This window comes from Rana temporaria, chromosome 4, assembly GCF_905171775.1.
Source record: "Rana temporaria chromosome 4, aRanTem1.1, whole genome shotgun sequence".
Lineage (NCBI taxonomy): Eukaryota > Metazoa > Chordata > Amphibia > Anura > Ranidae > Rana > Rana temporaria.
The window spans coordinates 418,165,549-418,191,669 of record NC_053492.1 but is presented as its reverse complement, the minus strand read 5'-3'; the positions used below and the strand labels follow the sequence as shown (position 1 = coordinate 418,191,669).

The following is a 26,121-nucleotide window of genomic DNA, read 5'->3' as shown; positions in this document are numbered from 1 at the left end:
TAATTCCTCAGGTTGCCAGTGAAAAATGTGATCCGTCAGTAAATTTCTTATGTTTTGTCAGTAAAAATGCTGCGGAAGGTTGGCCACTCTGCTCCACAGTATCCATGATGACATCAGTGAAATCTTTACTCTAGTACGCACAGCTCTCTTTGCAGTATCCATGTCACCAGCTAGAGAGTGAGGCACGGAGCCAACTGCAAGTCAGCGTAGGGCCGGCATGACAGGGTTAACAGAACCCTGGTAGCTGGGGGGGAGGAGGAGCAGGAGCGGTGGGAGGGGAGATTATATATATCTCCCACCATCCAGTTTCCCGGGCAGACAGGCGTGGGGGAGCAAAGTTCCCACCCACCCTCCCTAGTTTTGAGGTAGAATAAATGGACTGATGGTACTTGATAATTTGGTATGTGTTTGGGTGCTGTTTTTGTGTTTGTTTCTTTACAGGTGAGGATTACATCGTCGTGGCAGTGGCGTGTGTTTTCGGACTTTGCAGGAGAAGATATTACCCCAAAGATGGACACCAGTACCCAGTGGTGGATGGTTTCTGAAGGGGTTTCTAGTTCCCAGTCTACTAATGTAGCTGGAAGGTTGGTGAATTGGGGGCACTGCGGTCAACGGTCGTCTTTGAGCCAGTTTCGGCTTGAGGCCTATGACCAGAGGTTAGGACACCGCAGTGCCAAATAAAGAGTTACAAGGTTACAAAGTTAAAGTGTGAACAAGTTTAGTGGTTACTGGGTCCTGCAAAGTCCAACACCATTTAGGAGAGGTAGTATCTCAGGAATTTTACGTGTTTGTTGTTATGTTATTGGTTATTTATTATTTAAAGAGTATTTAAAATAAAGGAGGCTGCTACGGACAGTTTTTACTCCAACATTAAGTGGTGGTCTCATTATTTATTAAGGGGTAGTGTGGGGGTATTAACTGGAAAGGGGTCTTAGCGGTCAGGGGATATTCTGGTATACCATAGTCATGGCATTTCAGCCCATATACCGTACCTAATTTTCCATTATCCATGCCATCAAAATGCCACATCTCTGTCACATGCAGTGCTCAATGCCTCTCGATCCTTCTCTGTTATAATCAAATTCATTCCATGTCTGCCTTTATTACATTTGCTTAATTACTTGAAATTATATAGATTTGTTTCTATTTTATGGAAATAAAATGATTTATTTTCTTTTAGGACTGTGGGGTATTGTTAATAATGCTGGCATAAGCAAGTGGGGACGTTTTGACTGGCACACAATTGAAGAGTATCGGCGAATTCTAGATATTAACCTACTTGGAAGCATTAGGATCACACTCGCTTTTTCACCGCTGATACAGAAAAGTAAAGGTGAGATATTGAGATATTGTTGTTTTCTTTGCTGGCAAGTATTCAGAGATATCTTTGGTTTATATTGCACATCTTCTCAGGGCTGTCTTTTCCATTGGGCACGCTGGGTAGTTGCCCGGGGGCCCCAATTGCCTGGGGGACCCCATTGGCTGCCCAGGGACCCCAGTAAAAAATGGTGGAGAGCGGCGGGTCAGAACTGTAGAACTGTATTGTGTCTACAGTCTCTGAGGAAGAGTCTGGAGAGGAGTCAAGAGTGGGAGCGCCACCAGGATGGGGGTCACGGGAGAAGTCAGGCATGAGGAAACTGTAAGATAAAACCAGAGCAGCCAAGATGGAGCCATCTGACTGAGCCTTGCATGGTGCACCTGAGAGGAGGTCAGTGATAGCGCCACCAAGCCAGTCTAAGGGGCGGGTGGTTGCTGATGTAAGGGGGGAGTGAATACAAAAATATTAGTGACCCCCCCCTTCACCTTAGTGTATTTACTCTACGGAAGGTGGTCTCTGGTCACCAGAGTGCCCCACACATCAGAGTTCCTGGTGTTCCCCTTTACATCAGAGTCTGCAGGATTCCCCCTTACAGTGCAAGGAGGAACCCAGTCTGAGGACCCTGATGTAAGTGGGAACTGATGTAAAGAGAAAGCAGTGGACTCTGATATAAGGTGGTCTCTGGTCACCAGAGCCCCCCTCCACATCAGAGTTCTCCCTTACATCATGATCTGCAGCTTTCCCCTTTACATAAGAGTTCCCTTTCACTGTAAGGGGGAATCCTGCAGACTCTGATGTAAGAGGAAACTCTGAGCAGGCTGGGTTATAGTAACCTAACCTTCATGTCAATGAGGAAATTTGTAAAACTGTAATTTTAGGTACTTTTTTGCAGTGCCGGTAAAAAAATGTGGTTCTGCCAGTAAATTTCATGATTTTTGTCAGTAAATTCTCGTGCGTGATTGTGTAGACAGGGCCCCAGTGCACTGTATTGCCCGGGGGCCTATAATGCTCTTAAGATGGCACTGCATCTTCTGGCCAGTAGCCAATGTGACAGGAGTCACTTTGGGAGGGGCTGCTGGAGGATTCCCCACCCCTCATAGCTTATCCACATAGCACTAGTTCCTCCTTACACCAGAGGCAGCAATGTTCCCCCATACATCAGAGTTCTCAGTGTTCCCCCTTAAATCAGGGTTTCCAGAGCATCCCTTATGTCAGTCCCCAGAGGTCTCCCTTACATCAGAATCTACAGAGCAAGGGAAATCTGCAAGTTCAGATGTAAAAGGGGGACTCTGTGGATTTAGATGTAAAAGGGGGACTCTTGTGATTAACTTCATATAATTAGAAATGTTGTTTAATCGCAAAGTACAGTGGGGATCGAAAGTTTGGGCCAACCAGGAAAAAATTTGTATTAATGTGCATAACGAATCCAAGGAAAGATGGAAAAATCTCCAAAAGGCATCAAATTACAGATTAGACATTCTTATAATATGTCAAAAAAGTTCGATTTTATTTCCATCATTTACACTTTCAAAATTACAGAAAACAAAAAAATGGCGTCTGCAAAAGTTTGGGCACCCTGTAGAATTTATAGCATGCACTGCCCCCTTTGCAAAGCTGAGACCTGCCAGTGTCATGGATTGTTCCCAATCATCGTCTGGGAAGACCAGGTGATGTCAACCTCAAAGGTTTTAAATGCCCAGACTCATCTGACCCTGCCCCAACAATCAGCACCATGGGTTCTTCTAAGCAGTTGTCTAGAAAACTGAAAATAGTTGACGCTCACAAAGCTGGAGAAGGCTATAAGAAGATAGCAAAGCGTTTTCAGATGTCAATATCCTCTGTTCGGAATGTAATTAAGAAATGGCAGTCATCAGGAACAGTGGAAGTTAAAGCAAGATCTGGAAGACCAAGAAAAATATCAGACAGAACAGCTCGCAGGATTGTGAGAAAAGCAATTCAAAGCCCACGTTTGACTGCACGATCCCTCCAGAAAGATCTGGCAGACACTGGAGTTGTGGTACACTATTCCACTATAAAGAGATACTTGTACAAATATGGTCTTCATGGAAGAGTCATCAGAAGAAAACCTCTTCTACGTCCTCACCACAAAAAGCAGCGTTTGAACTTTGCAAATGAACATATAGACAAGCCTGATGCATTTTGGAAACAAGTTCTGTGGACCGATGAGGTTAAAATAGAACTTTTTGGCCAGAATGAGCAAAGGTACGTTTGGAGAAGAAAGGGCACAGAATTTAATGAAAATAACCTCTGTCCAACTGTTAAGCATGGGGGTGAATCAATCATGCTTTGGGGTTGTATTGCAGCCAGTGGCACAGGGAACATTTCACGAGTAGAAGGAAAAATGGATTCAATAAAATTTCAGCAAATTTTGGATGGTAACTTAATGCCATCTGTGAAAAAGCTGAAGTTAAAGAGAGGATGGCTTCTACAAATGGATAATGGTCCTAAATACACCTCAAAATTCACAGGGGATTACATCAAGAGGCGTAAACTGAAGGTTTTGCCATGGCCTTCACAATCTCCTGACCTCAACATAATTGAAAATCTATGGATAGGCCTTAAAAGAGCAATGCGTGACAGACAGCCCAGATATCTCAAAGAACTGAAAGACTTTTGTAAGGAAGAATGAGCAAAGATACCTCAGACAAGAATTGAAAGACTCTTGGCTGGCTACAAAAAGCGTTTACAAGCTGTGATACTTGCCAAAGGGGGTAGTACAAGATATTAACTCTGCAGGGTGCCCAAACTTTTGCAGACGCCATTTTTTTGTTTTCTGTAATTTTGAAAGTGTAAATGATGTAAAGAAAATCTAACTTTTTTTGACATATTATAAGAATGTCTAATCTGTAATTTGATGCCTTTTGGAGATTTTTCCATCTTTCATTGGCTTCGTTATGCACATTAACTGGTTGCCGACCAGCCGCCGCAGTTCTACGGCGGCAGGTCGACTCTCCTGCGGAAGCGGCCAGCTGACTCCCACACGTGTGCCTGGCGGTCGCGATCACTGCCGGGCACCCGCAATTGCTCGTTACAGAGCGAGGAGCTGTGTGTGTAAACACACAGCTCCCGGTCCTGTCAGGGGAGAAATGCCTGACCGTCTGTTCATACAATGCATGAACAGCGATCAGTCATTTCCCCTAGTGAGTCCACCCCCCCTACAGTTAGAACATACCCAGGGAACATACTCAACCACTTCTTTGCCCCCTAGTGTTAACCCCTTCCCTGCCAGTGACATTTTTATAGTAATCAATGCATTTTTATAGCACTGATCGCTATAAAAATGCCAATGGTCCCAAAAATGTGTCAAAAGTGTCCGAAGTGTCCGCCATAATGTCGCAGTACTGAAAAAAAAATCGCTGATCGCCGCCATTACTAGTAAAAAAATAAAAAATAAAAATGCCATAAAACTATCCCCTATTTTGTAAACGCTATAACTTTCGAACAAACCAATCGATAAATGCTTATTGCGATTTTTTTATGAAACCTATGTAGAAGAATACGTATCGGTCTAAACTGAGGAAAAAAATAATTTTTTTATATATTTTTGGGGGATATTTATTATAGTAAAAAGTAAAAAATATTCATTTTTGTAAAAAAAAAAAAATCAAAATTGCCGCTCTATTTTTGTTTATAGCGCAAAAACTAAAAACCGCAGAGGTGATCAAATACCACCAAAAGAAAGCTCTATTTGTGGGGAAAAAAGGACGCCAATTTTGTTTGGGAGCCACGTCGCACGACCACGCAATTGTCAGTTAAAACGACGCAGTGCCGAATCGCAAAAAGTGCTCTGGTCTTTGACCAGCGATATGGTCCGGGGGTTAAAGCGGAGGTTCGCCGGTAAAATGGTGTTTTTACCCTTAGATGTATGCTCATTTAGTCTAGGGGAATCGGGTTGTTGTTTAAAAATCCGAGCATTACTTACTGTTGTAGAGAGCGATCTTCTCCGCCACTTCCGGGTATGGGCTGCGGGACTGGGCGTTCCTTCTTGATTGACAGTCTTCCGACAGGCTTCCGAAAGGCTTTCAACGGTAGCATCCATCGCGTCACGATTTTCCGAAAGTAGCCGAACGTCGGTGCGCAGGCGCAGTATAGAGCCGCACCGACGTTCGGCTTCTTTCGGCTACTCGTGACGCGATGGATGCGACCGTCGGAAGCCTTTCGGAAGACTGTCAATCAAGAAGGAACGCCCACTCCCGAAGACCCATACCCGGAAGTGGCGGAGAAGATCGCCCTCTACAACGGTAAGTAATGCTCGGATTTTTAAACAACAACCCGATTCCCCTAGACAAAATGAGCATACATCTAATGCCCCGTACACACCATCACTTTATGTGATGAAAAAAAACGACATTTTCTGTGAAGTAAAAAATGACGTTTTTGAAACTTCAATTTTCAAAGACGAAGTTGCCTACACACCATCGTTTTTCTCACAATGTTCTAGCAAAGCGAGGTTACGTTCTCACCACTTTTTCCATTGAAGCTTGCTTCATAAGTAGCTTCTGGGCATGCGCGGGTGAAAAAACGTTGTTTTAAACGACGTTTTTTACTACACACGGTCAATTTCTGTGAAGTAAAAGTTGACGTTTTGAAAAACGACACATAAAATTGAAGCATGCTTCAATTTTTTTTGGTCGTTTTTTAGAAGACATAAAACGACGTTTTCCCCCACACACGGTCAATTAAAGTGACGTTTTTAAAAACTTCATTTTTTTTCATCACATAAAGTGATGGTGTGTACGGGGCATAAGGGTAAAAGAGCAAAAACGGCCTTTATGGGTGAACTCCCGCTTTAAGTGGTTAATACACATTTTTACCTGGGGTGACACATAGGAGGGGCCATGGGAGCGGGACCAGGAGCTTCCAGTGCTCTCCAAGGTAAGCTGGGTTCCACAAGCCCCCATGTTCAAAGTGATTGTAAAGTCTCAGTTTTCCTGTCAAGTGCCGTCAAGTGCCCCCACAGAGTCACAGCTCCCTGTGTCCATTCAGACACGGAGCCTCGACCCGACCTGGCCTGGCCCCACCCCCTCTCTCTCCTGATTTGCTGACTGACTTTGATTGACAGCAGCGTGAGCCAATGGCACCACTTCTGTGTCTCAGCCAATCAGGAGGCGCATTTCAAATGGCCAAAGCACTCGTGGACAATGCTGGAGAGCGATGGTCTCAGTTAAGCATTAGGGGGTGCTGCTGCACACAGAAGGTTTTTATCTTAATGCATAGAATGCATTAAGATATAAAACCTTCTGGCTTTACAACCCCTTTAAGGTTAGCTGCCTGTTTAAAGTGATTGTAAAGTCGTTATTTTTTTACTAAAAAAAACAAAAGCATGTTCTACTTACATGCCCTCTGCAGTGGTTTTGCACAGAGCAGCCCAGATCCTCCTCTTCTTGTGTCCCCCGCTGACTCTCCTGGCCCCTCCCTCATGCAGAGTGCCCCCATAGCAAGCAGCTTGCAATAGTGGCACCCGAGCTGAGCTTCTGCTCTGTGTGTCCATTCAGACATGGAACCAGGGACTGCCCCCACCTCCTTTCTCTCCTCATTGGCTGACTGACTTTAAATGACAGCAGCGGGAGCCAATGGCGCCATGCTGGTGTCTCAGCCAATGAGCAGGGGAGTCCCAGGTAGCCAGGACACTCCTGCAACATCACTGGATCTAGATGTTGCTCAGGTAAATAATAGGGGGGGGGGGGCTGAGTGGGACTGCTGCACACAGAAGTTTTTTTTTTTATCTTAAGGCATAGAATGCCTTAAGATAAAAAACCTTCTGCCTATAAAATCACTTTAAGTGAGCAGCCTGTTTTTTCCAGTGAGGCCCCATACACACGGTCGGACAAAACTGATGAGAATGGACCGAGGTTCATTTTCATCGGTCCAAACCAACCGTGTGTATAATCCATCGGTCTGTTGTCCTTCGGTCCAAAATTTTAAAACATGCTTCAAAATCAAACCGATGGCCCGCTGCCCGATCAGTCCAAACCGATGGTTAGTACAGAAAGCATCGGTTCAAAACCCACGCATGCTCAGAATCAAGTCGACGCATGCTTGAAAGCATTGAACTTCGTTTTATTCAGCACGTCGTGTGTTTAACGTCACCGCGTTCTGACCCGATCGGTTTTTGGAACGATGGTGTGTACGCACATCAGACCATCAGGCCACTTCAGCGGTGAACCGATGGAAATGGCCCGTCGGACCATTCTCATCGGTTTGGAACAACCGTGTGTACGCGGCCTGAGTGTGCAATACAGCCATACTAGAGCATGGAAGATTTTTTACTTGGATATTCATTTGATTAACTTTTATTGGATTATCCAATTATTTATCATAACTCGCTGAACTGATAAACTTGATATTCAGCGGATATACACATAATGCGATCACTGGGCCGGATTTAGATACATTGGCGTATCTGTCCGGCCCGCGTAACGTATCTCCGATACGTTACGCCGCTCTAACTTTGGGCGCAAGTTCTTTGTTCACAAAGAACTTGCGCCCTTAGTTAGAGCGGCGTAGCGTTTGTGTTGCGGCGTAAGGCCGCGTAATTCAAATGGGGATGTAGGGGGCGTGTTTTATTTAAATTTCCCTTGACCCCGTGTTCTTTACGTTTTACTTGAACGGCGCATGCGCCGTCCGTAAAATCTCCCAGTGTGCATTGCGCTAAATGACGTCTTAAGGACGTCATTGCTTTCGTCGTGAACGTAAATTACGTCCATCCGTATTCGCGAACGATTTACGCAAACGACATAAAAATTTCAAAACTCGGCGCGGGAACGATGGCCATACTTAACATTGGCTGTGCCTCATAGACCCAGGGGTAACTATACGCCGGAAAAAGCCGAACGCAAACGACGTAAAAAAAAACGCCGGGTGGTCGTTCGTTTATGAATCGGCGTAACTCCTCATTTGCATATTCGTCGCGTAATAATACGGAAGCGCCACCTAGCGGCCGGCCTGGAATTGCAGCCTAAGATCCGACGGTGTAAGTCACTTGTCGGATCTTAGGCCTCGTACACACCACCGGATCTATCCGCTGGGATTTATCCGCAGATCAGTTCCAGCGGATAGATCCTGTGGTGTGTACGGCCCAGCGGATATTTATCCGCGGATATTTTTCGGGCCGATGGATTTCCAGCGGATATAAATTTCTTAGCATGCTAAGAAATCTATCTGCTGGAATCCTGTCCAGCGGATTGATCCGGTGGTCTGTACAGACTCACCGGATCAATCCGTCCGCTCCTCTCCCTCGCATGCGTCGTAATGATTCGACGCATGCGCGGAAGTCTTTATCTTCCAGCGTCGCGCACGTCGCCACGTCATCATCGCGGCGACGGCGCGACACATCACCGCGGATGGATTCGGCGCGGATTTCGATCTGATGGTTAGTACAACCATCAGATCCGCCAGAGGATTTATCCGCGGGAACGGTCCGGAGGACCTCTTGTGTGTACGGGGCCTTAGGGATATCTATGCGTAACCTGATTCTATGAATCAGGCGCATAGATACAACCGCCGGAACTCAGAGATACGACGGCGTATCAGGAGATACGCCGTCGTATCTCTATCTGAATCCGGCCCACTGATTTTGATTTATATTATTGAACTTTGGAAATGATTACCGTATTTATCGGCGTATACCGCGCACTTTTTTGCCCTGAAAATCAGGGCAAAATCGTGGGTGCGCGGTATACGCCGATACCCGCGCCGAGTTTTGAATACTGCGCCGACATATATCGAGCGCAGTACACTCGGGTATAGTCGGGCAGCCTCGGCTCCTTCCGCACTCACGTCCAGGACGTCAGCGCGGGTAGCCGAGCATTGCCGACAATACACGAGTGTACTGCGCTCTGTATATGTCAGCGCAGTATTCAAACTCGGCGCGGGAAACGAGCGGGGAGGACGCGAGGACGCCGGACCCGGCCGAAGAGGACACCCGACCCGCCGAAGAGGACACCCAACCCGCCGAAGACGGACGCCGGACCCGCTGAAGAGGACACCCGAAGCCGCAGAAGGACGCCGGACCCGACGAGGCCGCCGATGGACGCCGCGCAAGACACCAAAACTGTAAGTACAAAAAAAACAAAAAAACTTTTTTTTCACAGGATTGGGGGCCACTTTAGGGGTGCGCGGTATACGCGGGAGCGCGTTATACCGCAATAAATACGGTACATTTTTATCTCATTCATAATTTATGTTAATTAGACCAGTGGTCCCCAACCTTTTTGGCACCGGGGACCGGCTGCGTGGACAAAATTTTGCCAAGGCCCGGTTGGGGGGAGGTTGGGGATGGCATGCGGGGGGTAAGCGATTTTTTGCGGGCAATTTGTCAGCGCATTATTTCTATTACATTGTAGTAATAAATGAAATAGTTAAACCCACCATAATGCAGAATCAGTGGCAGCCTACCCCCCACATTACATTCCCAACCTCCACCTTAATATCCTCAGCCCCCCTCATATGACAGTTCTTGGTCACCCCAATTTAACTTCTTCAGGCCCCCCACATTACAGTCCTCAGTCCCCACACTCCAGTCTTGGTCCCCCCCCCTCCACACTCCAGTGCTCAGCTCCTCTTTAATGTCCTCAGCCCCTCCCCCCCACATCACAGCAATCCTGAGGCTCGGATTCCCCCCCCCCCCCCCCCCCACATTCAGATATTAGCGCTTTACTTCACCCCCTCACCAGTGCTGGGACTAGGTCATCCAGCGCCCAGGGCGAAGATGGCAAAGTGCGCTCCTCCGGTTCGAACTTGAGCCCCTTTCACACGGGCTTTCCGATCAGGTCTGTCTGTCAGTTTTTCAGGCGGACCTGATCGGAACCTCCATTCACTCCTATGAAGCGGCACAATTTTGTGCATGATCCTGATTGCGCGTGAACCTAGCCTTATAGCGGTTTCACACTGGTGCGCTGTGGTTTGACCACGGTGCGATTTGTATGTGTGATTTACTTGCAGTTTTAGGTGTGCTCCTGTTGAATTCTAGTGGACTGTGTGTTTTCTGATTGCACATCAAGGATGCAGCATGCAAGTCTGAGATTTGCTTTCATGAAAACGGTCTAATAGAATTGAATGGGAGTGCACCTAAAACTGTGGGTAAACTGCATATACAATCGCACTGTGGCCAGACCACAGCACACCAGTGTGAATTTACTATTGGCCCCCGTTCACATTGACTGTGGCTTTGAAATTGTGCAACCTAACCTGAAAATGGCACAATTTTAGAGCCGCATCTCAGTGTGACTTTGGGTTGCAACTTTGAAGACATCTGTGTGGCTTCATTCAGATGTCTATTGAAGTTGCACCCTAAATCGCATGTACTACTTTTTCAAATTGATGCAGCGACTCAAAGTTGGCGTTGCATTGATTTGAACACTGCCTTGCTGGCAATAGGATGTGACTTGTCAAACTGCATGACAAATTGCTTCAATGTGAGGGGGGGGGGGGGCGCTAAAAGATTAGAAAAGAGAGAATTGGTGAGGAGGTTGGGGTGGTAAAAGTATGTGCTAATGTCTTCATTAGTGACAGAATGCAGAGAATGTGCTAGGCTGCATGGTGAGTACAGGACAATGAGAGCTAAGAGCAAACTGGGATGGAAAGGGTGTAAGATCTCTGTCTGGAATGCTGAGCTGAGACTGCAGCATGATGAAGATTTATGGAGGGACAGCAGATAAAGGACCACGGAGAAGGGGAAAAAATTAACTAAGCAGGGGAGTGAGGAGGATAGGTGCCAAGTGACTTACTGTGTGATGGTGCAGATAAGGCAGAGAGAAGTGTAGACGGGGAGGAGCGGAGATGAGCTGCTGACCACAGTGAAAGTAACAGGGAAGAAGGTGAAGTGACCCGGTGATCTGACATGCTGGTTCCAGCTATCGTGGAAGTTCCAGCGCATGCGCGAACTGATGCGCTGAGATGGTTCCAGCCATCGGGAAAGTTCCTTCAAGCACTGCGCAGGTGCAAACTTGCTGACGGAAATCCCCGAACGGCGGCCGGCATCCAGGGCGACGTGGATAGTGAGGTAAGTGGCCAGTCGGCCTCACGTCCTCGCTGCGCTCGGACGGCTCGCTTCGCTCGCTCGGCCTCCTGGCTCTTTTTTTAACATCCTCCAATCCACGGGGATGTTAAAGATTGAGCCTGGATGCCGGGCGAGGTTCGGGGATTTCCGTCGGGAAGTTTGCGCCTGCGCAGTCAGTGGAGGAACTTCCCCCATAGGGGAACATTCAGGACAAGTCACCGGCAAGGAGAGCAAGTTGAGGGCGGAAGTGCAGCTTGCTTGAGGAGAGCGGTAGCAGCAGTAAACAGAGAATAGTGGAGTTGGCTGATTGGCTGCTAGGATGGACGACAGTCCTAGCAGCCAATCGCCTGTGTGATAATCTCGGGCAGCTCCACCTTCCACCCAGAATTGTTCCGCCTCCTGCTGTCGGCTCTGTGAGGATTACAGAGCGACGGCAAGAGGAAGAAAAGTGTCATGCCGCCTGCTAGCACCCGCGGCCCGGCAGCAGAAGGGCTGCGGCCCGGTAGTGGGCCGCGGACCGGGGGTTGATGACCACTGAATTAGAGTGCTACAATTTTTATGACTTTGTAAGGTTTAAGGGACTTTGTAAGGTTTAAGGTTTCAGTGTTCGCTAGCGGCTCTTTTCAGTGTGTCGACTTTCTGTTGTTTTTTACTAATAATAAAACAGCATTTAAAATGTGTATAAAACCCCTGGGCTTAGTGTGAAGTAAACAAATCCAAGCAATATTAAATGAAATGTTCATCTCAGACAAAGCAGCACTCTAAACAGTGTTTTAATACACCAAGACTCAAATTAACCTAAATATACAAAACAAAGCCGCGCCAAAAACTCTTAATTGATAAATCACATTCAAGATATGATGTTAAGTCAAGTCCATAAAGTGCAATAGTCAGCATATAGCTCCAAATACTAATAAAGTTCATGCAGGTAGAGAATCCTCGAAGCATACACCACCCAAAGTGACAGGTATTGCAACAATGAAGTGATCCCTTCACCAAGATATAAGGCCGCTTACCAGAGGGCAAGCTTGATGTGCAGTCGGCTATAGCCCAGCCGCGGCCTTTATGAACTCACAGGAGTGCAGGGGGAGACAGGTTCCCAAGGAAAAACTTCAGGCATGATTTCAAGCTCATCCGGATATGAGGATGGAAAGAAGATGCACCATAGCGTAATTCCGTATAAAAGTTTGCATGTATTAACCACTTCCATACAGGGCACTTACGTACCTTCCCGCCCAAGCCAATTTTCAGCTTTCAGCACTGTCGCACTTTGAATGGCAATTGCGCGGTCATGCTACACTGTACCCAAACAAAATTGGCGTCCTTTTTTACCCACAAATAGAGCTTTCTTTTGGTGGTATTTGATCACCTCTGGGGGTTTTTTTTGCGCAACAACTAAAAAAAGACCGAAAATTTTGAAAAAAATTACGTTTTTATTTTTTTCTGTAATTTTTTTGTAAATAAGTAGGTTTTCTCTTTCAATTACGGGCACTGATATGGTGGCACTGATGGGCACAGATGAGATGGCACTGATGGACATCGACGAGGTAGTACTGACGGGCACAGATGAGGTGGCACTGATTGGCGGCGCTGGTATGCGGCACTGATGGGCACACATAGGCGGCACTCATGGGCACACATAGGCGGCACTGATGGGCACTGATGGGCACTCATGGGCGGCACTGGGCACTCATAGGCGGCACAGATGGGCACTCATGGGCGGCACAGATGGGCACTCATGGGCGGCACAGATGGGCACTGTGGGGTGGCACTGATGGGCACTGTGGGGTGGCACTGATGGACACTGTGGGGTGGCACTGATGGACACTGTGGGGCGGCACTGATGGACACTGTGGGGCGGCACTGATTTACTTGTTGCCAGTCAGTGCCCATTTGTGGGCACTGATTGGCATCTTTTTTTTTTTCATCTTTTTTTTTCCCCAAAATTTATTTATTTTTTCAGACTTTTTTTTTTTTTTTTTTTTTTACTTTTTTTGCCCCATTTTTTTTTTTTTTTTGCCCTTCCCTGGTGGGCATCCCTGGTGGTCCATGTGGCGATCCGAGGGGGGGCTGCGCTGATAAACAATCAGCGCCAACCCCCCCTGTCAGTATAGCCGCCGATCGGCTCTCCTCTACTCGCGTCTGTCAGACGCGAGTGAGGAAGAGCCATCAACGGCTCTTCCTGTTTACATCGTGATCAGCCGTGGTTGGACACGGCTGATCACGTGGTAAAGAGCCTCCGTGAGAGACTCTTTACCGAGATCGGTGTTGCGGGGTGTCAGACTGACACCCCGCAACAACGATCGCCGCGATGCGCGCCCCCGGGGGCGCGCATCGGCTCAGAATCCTGAGGACGTCATATGACGTCCAGTCAGGATTCTACAACCACTTTGCCGACGTCAATCTGTCATTGGCGGGAGGCAAGTGGTTAAAAAGCGTAAGCGTACTTACAAACAACGATAAAAAACAGCATGTAAAACGAAAGTGCCGGCCGGCAACTGTTGGAGCCCTTCCTCCTTAGCGTGGTGACGTCACTGCACTCAAATTAACCTATAAACCTAATTAGGTGTGCTATTTCCTTTAAATGAATATACCTGTAATAAAATATGATTCAAATGTACAAATCAATGTCAATAGATAAATAAAAAAGTATAAAATAATCTATACATACATTTTCTAAAGCAATAAAGTGCAAAACTGTGAAACATGTCATACAAACACTAAGGCCTAGATTCACGTAGGGCGGCATAACGTTGTGCGGGCGTAGCGTATCTTATTTACGCTACGCCGCCGCAACTAAGAGAGGCAAGTGCTGTATTCACAAAGCACTTGCGTCCTAAGTTACGGCGGCGTAGCGTAAATCGGCCGGCGTAAGCGCGCGTATTTCAAAGTAGGCAGGTCGTAGGCGTGTTGTATTTAAATTAAGCTTGACCCCATGTAGATGCATGGCCGAACGAACATCGCATGCGCGCGCATGCTCAGTATCACGTCGTATTTACGCCCAAAGATACGCCGGCTCAATGCCTGTGACGTGAACGTAACCTACGCACAGCCCCATTCACGTACGACTTACGTAAACGACGTAAAAAGATACGCTTGTTCCGACGTCCATACCTTGCATGGGCTGCCCAACCTAGAGACCAGCTTTATCTTTACGCCGGCGTATGTCTTACGTAAACGGCGAAACTAATTGCGACGGGCGTACGTACGTTCGTGAATCGGCATATCTTGCTCATTTACATATTCGACATGCAAATCAACGGAAGCGCCACCGTAGGAGACTTGCGCCGCTCGTATCTTGGCAGAATTTATGCACAACTGATTCTATGAATCAGGCGCATAGATACGACGGCGGCCATTCGGACTTACGACGGCGTATCTGGAGATACGCCTTCGTAAGTCTTTGAGAATCTGGGCCTAAAAGCGGATCCCTGGAGGATCTGTTTTTGGACATACGCTCCGTTGATCCCCGCTGAGCCAGCGAATGACTAGTCTGTCTCTGCACACGGTGCAGAGACAGACCAGTCAGATCTCCACTCTCCTCTATGGGGGGATCAGATGAAAACAAACCATCAGTGTCCTATGTATAGAGGGCTGAGAGTTTCAAAGAGAATCGGCCATTATTAGCTCCTCACTGACACTTCAAATGCATGTATCTCGTTACAGAGCGAGAACCGGGAGCTGTGTGTGTAAACACACAGCTCCCGGTCCTGTCGGGGGGGGGGGGGGAGAGATTACCTATCGTCTGTTCATACAATGTATGAACAGCGATTTGTCATTTCCCCATGTTAGTCCACCCCCCCTTCAGTTAGAACACACCCAGGGAACATAATTAACCCCTTCCTCGCCCCCTAGTGTTAACCCCTTCACTGCCAGTGGCATTTTTATAGTAATCAATGCATTTTTATAGCACTGATCGCTAAAAAAATGCCAATGGTTCCAAAAAATGTGTCAAAAGTGTCCGAAGTGTCCGACCATAATGTCGCAGTACCGAAAAAAAATTGCTGATCGCCGCCATTACTAGTAAAAAAAAAATATTAAGAAAAATGCCATAAAACTATCCCCTATTTTGTAAACGCTATAACTTTTGCGCAAACCAATCAATAAACGCTTATTGCGATTTATTTTTTTACGAAAAATATGTAGACGAATACGTATCGGCCTAAACTGAGTAAAAAAATATTTTTTTGTATATATTTTTGGGGGATATTTATTATAGCAAAAAGTAAAAAATATAATTTTTTTTCAAAATTGACGCTCTATTTTTGTTTATAGAGCAAAAACGAAAAACCGCAGAGGTGATCAAATACCACCAAAAGAAAGCTCTATTTGTGGGGAAAAAAGGACGCCAATTTTGTTTGGGAGCCATGTCGCACGAATCGCAAAAACTGGGCAGGTCCTTTACCTGAATAATGGTCCGGGTCTTAAAGTGGAGGTTCACCCAAAAACTTAATTTTTAACATTAGATTGAGGCTCATTTTGTCAAGGGGAATCGGGTGTTTTTTTTTTTTTAATCGAAGCAGTACTTACCGTTTTAGAGAGCGATCTTCTCCGCCGCTTCCTGGTATGGGCTGCGGGACTGGGCGTTCCTATTTGATTGACAGGCTTCCGACGGTCGCATACATCGCGTCACGATTTTCTGAAAGTAGCCGAACGTCGGTGCGCAGGTGCCGTATAGAGCCGCACCGACGTTCGGCTGCTTTCGGGCTACTCGTGACGCGCTGTATGCGACCGTCGGAAGCCTGGCAATCAAATAGGAACGCCCAGTCCCGAAGACTATACCCGGAAGCGGCGGAGAAGATCTATCTCTAAAACGGTAAGTACTGCTTCGATTTAAAAAAAAACACCCGATTCCCCTTGACAAAATGAGCATCAATCTAATGTTAAAAATTGTTTTTCGGGTGAACTCCCGCTTTAAGTGGTTAAAGCTGTTTTATTATTAGCAAACTTTTTATGAACATGTCTCTCTGTTACCAAATAGGTAAAGGATTTTGCAGGCTCAAAATCTGGGTGTGACAGGAGTCACTTTGGACATGGGGGCCTGTGAAACCCAGCTTAAAGCGACGCAGTGCCGAATCGCAAAAAGTGGCCTGGTCTTTGACCAGCAATATTGTCTGGGGCTTAAGTGGTTAAATGCAACTTTTTGGAAAAAATTTACTTTCATGAATTAAAAAAAAATGAAAAGGTAAAGTTAGCACAATTTTTTTGTATAATGTGAAAGATGATGTTACGCCGAGTAAATAGATACCAAATATGTCATGCTTTATAATTGCACGCACTTGTGGAATGGCGACAAACCACGATACCTAAAAATTTCCATAGGCGATGCTTTAAACTTTTTTACGGTTACCAGGTTAAAGTTACAGAGGAGGTCTAGTGCTAGAATTATTGCTCTCGCTCTGACGATCGCGCTGATACCTCAAATGTATGATTTGAACAGCGTTTTCATACACGGGCGCAACTTCCGTATGTGTTTTCTTTGTTGCGCAAGCTCGCGGGGAGGGGGGCGCTTTAAAACATTTTTTTTCTTATTTATTTTATTTCATTTTATAATATTAAATTGTGTTTTGCTTTTTTACATTTTGATCACTTTTATTGCTGTCACAAGGAATGTAAACATCCCTTGTGACAGTAATAGGTGGTGACAGGTACTCTTTATGGAGGGATCGGGGGTATAAAAGACGGCGATTCTGAATACTGTGTACTTTTTTAAATCCGGCGCCATTGGCAGCCGAGTAACCCGGAAGTGAGGTCATGACGCCGCTTCCGTGTTTACATTGTGGAGACTAAATCGAAGCCGTTTACGGCTTCGTTTTAGTCTGCGCCTAGACACTGAAGGCGCCGGATCGCGGATCGGGTCTCCCGGTGGGTCGGGAGGCCCGGTTAGAGCGTCCCCTCCCGCTCCTCCGGCATAACAACCGAGCGGCTTTTTACCGCATCGGTTATTACGCCTGTATAGCCAATCGCCGGCTCTAAACAACGGTACTGGGATGATGCCTGTAGCTGCGGGCATCATCCCGGTATAACCCCCCGAAAGCCGAGGATGCATATATGCGTACGCTCGGCGGTAAAGGGTTAAAGCACTAAGCACTAAACTGTCTCATCAACATTAACATGTTAGTGGTAGTTAATTTGACAGCTCTGACCAATCAGAATCCATCTGGTCCATCCTGGAAGCACTGACGGAAAACATCATTTGAAATCCCTGGACCTCTGGAGTGGCTGCAGAGGTGCTGACACCCTCTCTCCCAGGTAAGTACATCCAGGACCTGGGAGAGAGGGTGTTCGGTGTTAGTTTATCTTTACATTTTTTTTCTGTAGGCGAACTAACCCTTTAACTATTTTTAATCCTTATGTTGCTAGTAGCAGATATGAAGGTATATTACAGAATATTCTCTTGTTTTAATCTTTTTTTTCTTAATTTCTCCAGTTACTTCCTGGTTTCTGGCCTAGGCCAAAATGATGTCATACATCTCAGGAGTCTTCATGGGCATGTTTTGTTCTTTCATCTGAAGGAGGGCAAGAGTGTTTTTCTCAGCCAAGCAGGAGGGCATCCATGCCTGAGCTAAGGGCAGAGGGATTCCGGGAAGTAAATGCTACATGAATCATCTGCCCTCAAAATGGCCTTGGCTATAAATGCTAGGGGTGATTTTTCTCCGTAAAATAAAGTATGGAGACATACAGTACATGGATAGGTGATTTTGCTCTGAATATTAAAATTAATTAAATAGGGGTTTCAGTTTGTAGTGCTCAGGGGTTGTTGTTTTTTGCAGCAGTGAACAAGTGTCTTTTTTAATATTTGCTTTTGCATTTGTTAGTGGTTTCTTCAAAATGAAAACTCTGTAAGTGTACAATTTCAAAAAAAGTAAAAACTACTGACAGCCAAGAAGAAAAATAAGACTAACGTATTCCTTTGTATTACTTTTCTGTATTTACAGGACGTATGGTGTTTATGTCGAGTATAAGTAGTTATTTGAGTGCGATGAATGGCATATACGCCATGTCAAAAGCTGGTATGGAGAAATTTGGTGATTCTCTGCGACTAGATATGATGCAGAATGGAGTGAAGGTAAGATCATTTTTTTTTTCATTTAGACCTGCCAACAAGCTTCAGGGCAGTGGTGTACTATGTCTGCAATCTCTGATCATCTCCTGTACTATGTCTGCAGTCTCTGACCATCTCCTGTACTATGTCTGCAGTCATTGATCATCTCCTGTAGTATGTCCACAGTCTCTGACCATCTCCTGTACTATGTCTGAAGTCTCTGACCAACTCCTGTACTATGTCTGCAGTCTCTGACCATCTCCTGTACTATGTCTGCAGTCTCTGACCATCTCCTGTACTATGTCCGCAGTCTCTGACCATCTCCTGTACTATGTCTGCAGTCTCTGACCATCTCCTGTACTATGTTCGCAGTCTCTGACCATCTCCTGTACTATGTCTGCAGTCTCTGATCATCTCCTGTACTATGTCTGCAGTCATTGATCATCTCATGTACTATGTCTGCAGTCTCTGATCATCTCCTGTACTATGTCTGCAGTCTCTGACCATCTCCTGTACTATGTCTGCAGTCATTGATCATCTCCTGTAGTATGTCCACAGTCTCTGACCATCTCCTGTACTATGTCTGCAGTGTCTGACCATCTCCTGTACTATGTCTGAAGTCTCTGACCAACTCCTGTACTATGTCTGCAGTCTCTGACCATCTCCTGTACTATGTCTGCAGTCTCTGATCATCTCCTGTACTATGTCTGCAGTCTCTGACCATCTCCTGTACTATGTCTGCAGTCTCTGACCATCTCCTGTACTATGTCCGCAGTCTCTGACCATCTCCTGTACTATGTCTGCAGTCTCTGATCATTTCCTGTACTATGTCTGCAGTCATTGATCATCTCATGTACTATGTCTGCAGTCTCTGATCATCTCCTGTACTATGTCTGCAGTCTCTGATCATCTGCTGTACTATGTCTGCAGTCATTGATCATCTCATGTACTATGTCTACAGTCTCTGATCATCTCATGTACTATGTCTGCAGTCTCTGATCATCTCCTGTACTATGTCTGCAGTCTCTGATCATCTGCTGTACTATGTCTGCAGTCATTGATCATCTCATGTACTATGTCTACAGTCTCTGATCATCTCCTGTACTATGTCTGCAGTCATTGATCATCTTCTGTGGTATGTCTGCAGTCTCTGACCATCTTCTGTGGTATGTCTGCAGTCTCTGACCATCTCCTGTTGTATGTCTGCAGTCTCTGACCATCTCCTGTGGTATGTCTGCAGTCACTGACCATCTACTGCACTATGTCTGCAGTCTCTGACCATCTCCTGGACTATGTCTGCAGTCTCTGACCATCTCCTGTGGTATGTCTGCAGTCATTGATCATCTCCTGTACTATGTCTGCAGTCTCTGACCATCTCCTGTGGTATGTCTGCAGTCACTGACCATCTACTGTACTATGTCTGCAGTCTCTGACCAGGATTCAGCACCCTGATCTCTCCAGCTTAGCTTTGGTAGAACTTTTAGGACCGACAGGCGACACTGTTCAGCCTCTCAGTGTGCGGTGCATCCTTCGATGAAGTTTCCAGGCCTTCTCCTAAGGTACCAGCCTCTTGCATGGTCCCCTCCAGGATAGGTCCTCCCCTGGCTTCCTTCATCAAGTGGCTTCCTCCCACAGGACAGGATCACCTTTTGCAAGGCAGGCCCCAGCCAGACTACTGGGCCTACAAACGAAGCCAACTTTGTCCCTAGGACACGCACCTCAGGCCAGGCAGGCCACGAGTCGCGTGGGATGACAGACCCCGACCTAATGGCGTCTGTCTCTTAGGTACCCCTCCCCGGCATGCACAGCGAGCAACCACTCCCACTGATTCGCTGCCGAGGGGAATACCCAATGCACCTTGACCTTGCTGCTGCCACCCTTGGCCTGGGGTGGTAATTACACCCCCAGGTGAACAATGGTGGATACTCCCAGCATAGTCACGGCTGGAACAGAGGCTAAATTGCCCTTAATCATTCTTGTCTGAGCCAAATAACAGCTCAGACCCCACTAAATTTAAAGCAGCGCCTGTTCAACAGGAGCAGGGCGCTACAAATACTTTCTGTCATATAATCACCATTATATGTTGCACGCAAAGGTTGGCCAGAGGGATGTTATCAGTAAAGACGTGTTGTATGGTAGACACAGAGAACATGAAAAGTATGCATGATATGAAAAACAACGTGCCCTCAGCTTTCTGCTTTGCTGAATATTCTTCCTTGTAAGAAAAAGTGCCAGATGCACATATGAACAAAAAAACATCAATAAAAGATCTGGAAGAAAACACCATTAGCCATGACATGTAGGAACCTACATAGATAGGACTCACCTGTTTTGCAGAGTCCGTACCTGCAGTGATGACGCGGGCCTGACAAACCACCTAGCGGGCCAGATGTGGCCCGTGGGCCTTAATACGGAGACCCCCGTGACTCTGTCCAATACACAGCAATGGGATTCAAACCAGGCGGCGGCGGGAGCGGCGGTGAGAGGACGATCATCCATATGTTCAGAGTGGGGAGGGGCCGCCAAAAGAGAGAAGCAGATTGGCTGCCCCTCTCCTCTGCACTGAACACTAGAGTAACAGAGGACACAACACTCGTGGTGGCGGCAGCCATTTTCGTTTTTTTTTTCCCTAAAAAAAATCCTGAATTTCTCGGAACAAAACGGGACAAAAAATAAATTCCGGGAAAACAAGCAGGACAACCACAATCCGGGACAAGGGTTCCAATTTCGGGATTGTCCCGGCAATTTCGTGACTGTTGGCAACTATGCTTCACCCGACTGAGGAAATTCTGTAGAAGGTTTCTTACCTAGACCCTCCTCTGGTTTCTTAACTGACTCATCTGGTTCTCCTCTATTCATGGTAACTTTACCTGCCTGAGCAGGGGCCTCAGACTGAATATAAAGTACCAGCTTATCCTTTCTCTTTCCTTGCCTGTAGAAGCTCACCTGCTGTAGGAGGCTTTATGCAGCATTGGAATGCAGCTTGTGTTATTCGCAAAAACTTAGCTATTGTAATTTCACCCAGGGCTCGCAGCAATTCTTTGTGGCTATAAATAGCGGTCAGGAGAATTTCTGTCTACACCTTTAAAGCAGTCTTGACAGACACATTGTTTGTTTTGTGAAGGCAGCTTCACCCAGGGGTCACAGGAATCCTTTGCAGCTATGAATATTGGGCAGAAGAGCTGTCTGTCTACCTCTTCAAGGCAGTCTTGACATACGGTTTTATTCTGTAAAGGCAACTTCACACACAGCTCAAAGGAATTTTTTGTCACAGACGATCGTTTTTTTCTATCAGTCAAAAATCCACGCATGCTCAGAATCAAGTCGACGCATGCTCGGAAGCATTGAACTTAATTTTTCTCTGCACGTCGTTGTGTTTTACGTCACCGTGTGGTTTTCATCAAACGAACCTATCGTGTGTACAGGGCATTAGTGTATCAATTCAGTTACATTTAAACGGGAGGTTCACCCTAAAAACGACTTTCTAGTATTACAATGGCCCCCCACATTACAATACAATTATGCCTATTATGTTTTTTTTTATGCTGTACATACCTTGGTACAGCTAATTCACCCGTGGCTTCCGGGTTGCGAGTCCCGCGGGAGTGGGCGTTCCTAACTTGCTGGTGATTGATGTGATGACCAAAAACGAGCTCCCCCCCGTCGCGTAAGCTGCGTCACGATTGCCGAAAGGAGCCGAACGGCGGTGCGCAGGCGCAGTATAGCATGCCTGTCTTGATTTTTTTAGCGCGGTACTCACAGTGCAATCGTACATTGAAGATTCCGACTCCCCGCGGGGAATGGGCGTTCCTATCCAGACGGAGGATGATTGACGGCCGGCTCTGGCACGTCACGCTCCCCGAAGACAGCCGGAGTAGGTCTCGGCTCTTCACGGCGCCTGCGCACAGACTATGCGCAGGCGCCGTGAAGAGCCAAGCCTATTTCGGCTATTTCCGGAGAAGCGTGACGTGCCAGAGCCGGCCGTCAATCATCCTCCGCCTGGATAGGAACACCCATTCCCCGCGGGGAGTCGGTATCTTCAATGTACGATTGCACTGTGAGTACCGCGCTAAAAAAATCAAGACAGGCATACTGTAGCTCGCGCTACTATGCCTAATTTTATGCTAGAAGAAACATTTTATTTTTTTTTGTTTTTGTTTATAGGGTGAACCCCCGCTTTAAATGGAACCCTATACGCTTGCTACGCATTTTCGCCGCTGCCGATACTTTCTGGTATACACATTTCTATTGTGGTGCAGGATCTGGGCCTTCTCTCCCTCCATCCCTCTTTCTTTCTTTCTCTCTTTCTTTCTTTCTTTCTTTCTTTCTTTCTTTCTTTCTTTCTTTCTTTCTTTCTTTCTTTCTTTCTTTCTTTCTTTCTTTCTTTCTTTCTTTCTTTCTTTCTTTCTTTCTCCCTCCATCCCTCATTCATCTCAGATTCTAACCACACCCCTCCGAGCCACGCCCATGCCAGCCACGCCCACGATTTCCAGTTAACCACGCCCATTTTTCACCACCGTAGAGGGCCCCTTAGCAGAATTTTGCTTAGGGCCCCAGGGAGGTCAGGATCGGCACTGTTAACCATATTGCTACACTTAGAGACGCCTCTCTTCTCTTTATACTCTGTAGCTCCTGCTAGACTTTTCTTCTAATCACCTTGTGGAGGCTTCCATTTGTGGATGGACATTTTATGGTTACACAACTTATCACATTGCTATAATCTTTTTATATGGACTATAAACGGAAGGACCTATAAATAAATGCTTGTGGAACGAATCATTTGAGTTTCTATTATTTCCTATGGGTAAATTTGCTTTAATATACAAGTGCTTTGGATTACAAGCATGCTTCCGGAACAAATTATGCTCGCAATCCTAGGTTTTACTGTATGTGGATGTTTATTATGCAATGATCTCATAGTGTAGGTCCGTGTTCATCAAATCCCCCCCATAGGGGAGATCTATCAGGGCGGTCCCTGCACAGTGTGCAGGGACCGCCCTGTCATCCGGCGGCTCAGCGGGGATAAACAGAGCGATCCCTGCTGAGCAAGCGGAGGTTCACGGGGTGGATCATCACGGATCGGTCCCGTGTGAAAGAGACCTTAAGCAATACAGCCTGGTCAAGAACCCAGTCCTGCTTGTTACATTATCAGGCTTGGTTCACACCTATGCATGTGGCTGCGGGTGCGGGAATCACATCTGTTCCTGCACCCGCAATCACCCGCAGCCTAATCATGCTGCTCTTTGGAGACGCACAGGGCTGCCATTCATTTTCACACTCACACATTCACACATCTCAGCACATTTGCAGGTGTGGTAAACGCAGGGAAATTGCATGTAGAGATTATACTATTTCCCTGCGGCCGTGTTTCTGAAAACTTTTTTCTGAAACTTTTTTTTTTTTTTTGCAGAAATGCAGGCACAGCAGCCCATTAATTTGAATGAGCTGCAGTGCCCATGCAAACACAGCCCACAGAGAATGCTGAAGTGTGAAATTAGGGTAATAAAGGATCAGAATCGCACTGGGCTGGCTGTATGTGATTGTACATTTAGTGATTCTTTAAGGAATATACTGTACAATTGAATAAAACGGTAGCCTGAAAATGATGGATAACTATCATGCTGACCTGCTGGATTTACTACTTTCAGTTACTGACCTGGAAAAAGTATAAAGATAAGTGCCCGGATCAACAAAGCACTTGCGCCGACGTATCTCCAGATACGCTGCGTAAGTGCAAATATACGCCGCCGTATCTATGCGCCTGACCCACAAACTAAGATACGCCTAAAAACAGGCTTTATCCCACCAACGTAACTTGTCTACGCTGGCGTAGCGTGGGCGCATATTTACGCTGGACGCATGTGGCGCTCCCATTGATTTTCTATTCAAATATGCAAATGAGGGAGATATGCGATTCACGAACGTACGTGCGCCCGGGGCAGGCTACGCGCGGTGCACCTAAGTTGTACGTCCGGCCTAAAGTTATTCTCCATAAAGGAGGTGGAACTCAGCACCAGACGTGCACAGGTCAGCTGGAGAGCAGCTGCAGCATCACCGTAACGGACGAGCTGAGCAACCACACTTGCAGGACAACACATCTGTATGCCAACATGCCAGGGGCAGCCATGGTCATAGCACTACTGCGTCCACAGGCACGGAGGAGGGCACGGGAGAGGATATACCGAACGCGCATGAACGTCTTTGGCATGGGGGAATCGGAGGTGTATTGCAATTAGCCACAGCCCTGCATGATGAAATCACCAGCCAGACAGAACGCTCACATGCAGTGGAGCCACTGGTGAAGGTACTGGCAACATTCTATTTCCTCGCCAGTGGATCTTTCCAACGTACAAGTGGAGTCGTGTCTGGGATGTCACAATCCACCATGAGCAGATGCGTGCACCAGGTTGTCCCCGCAATCCTCACACGCATGTCCCACCACATCATCAAACCCACCCATGAGCATCTGCGGCAGAAGCCAATGCAGGATTTCTACAGAATTGCTGGATTCCCACGCACCGTTGGGGCCATTGATTGCACACATGTGGCACTACGGCCCCCCCGTGCCACAGAGCACATATACCGTAATCGTAAGCAGTGGCATTCCATCAACGTACAGGTGATAGCCAATGCCCAATGCCTCATATGGCACGTCCATGCCAAACACCTCGGGGCCAGCCACGACAGCTACATATACCGTCAAAGCAACATCCCAACATAATTCAAACAAGGACATGTACAGGGACAGCTGGCTGGTTGGTGAGTGACATGGGTGTCAGGCATGACTGTCCGACCCCATGATGCATATACATCACGAGGGGCACATGCACGACTAACATCCTCCTGTCTTTTCCCTTCCAGGTGACTCTGCATATGCACTTGGGCCCCATCTCCTGACTCCATACCGGAATCCCCAAACCAGAGGCCAGAGAACATACAATGCTGCACACATACGCACCCGTGTAGTGGTGGAGCGCACATTTGGCATCCTGAAATCCCGTTTCCGATGCCTGGATAAGTCCGGGGGGACCCTGTTGTATTCCCCAAACTTTGTGTGCCAGATTATCGGTGCATGTTGCGTGCTGCACAACTACGCCATGAGAAAGGGCCTGGAGATTGACATATGTGATGACCTGACCCCCGAACCAGACAGTCCCCACCTGCCCGAGGCTACCCCGTCTGCTGAAGGAACAGCAATCATGAGTTGCCACGTGGAACGTATCTTTGCACGTTAAACACACACATTCATCATGGCACGCGGACAATGCACGCATTCACACCACTGTGGTCCCTAGCTCACACACACCACATCCACCTCACATTGGTTTAGCCCAAGTCCACTGTGCAGGACTTGGGAGCAGCAACGCCACGCCAAGGCCCCAATGATGTTGCTGTCCATTCATACCACATTCACATGGTCGTGGGGATAACCTCTCCCTGACGATCCAAGGTGACACGCCTTGCTGGCAGGAATGTCACACACACATTCACACACCAGTCACACTGTAGCAGCACCGGGCAAACCCTTCCCCTGCAAACAGGTGTCCAGGAAAAAAATCAAAATAAAATAGGGATCATGCCCTTACAGGAGGACGGCACATACCTCTGTGCACGTTGTCATGGCAAAATTGGCTGTATGCAGAGCACACCGCCATTTTGTCCTGTGCTAAGCGCACACATTTCATCTTAGTGAAATAAGCCATCTTTAAACTAAATAAGTTCACTCACCATGCATTC

The 26,121-nt window shown here is 46.9% G+C and overlaps 1 protein-coding gene across 1 annotated transcript in view; it reads left to right on the top strand.

The window, feature by feature from the left end:
- LOC120937814 (D-beta-hydroxybutyrate dehydrogenase, mitochondrial-like) overlaps positions 1-26,121 on the top strand; it is a 42,307-nt gene that overhangs the window by 12,049 nt on the left and 4,137 nt on the right. The window contains exons 2-3 of the mRNA XM_040351312.1: positions 1,181-1,333; positions 18,278-18,408. Of these exons, the coding sequence (XP_040207246.1) occupies positions 1,181-1,333; positions 18,278-18,408 (284 nt within the window). The remainder of the gene's footprint in view (positions 1-1,180; positions 1,334-18,277; positions 18,409-26,121) is intronic.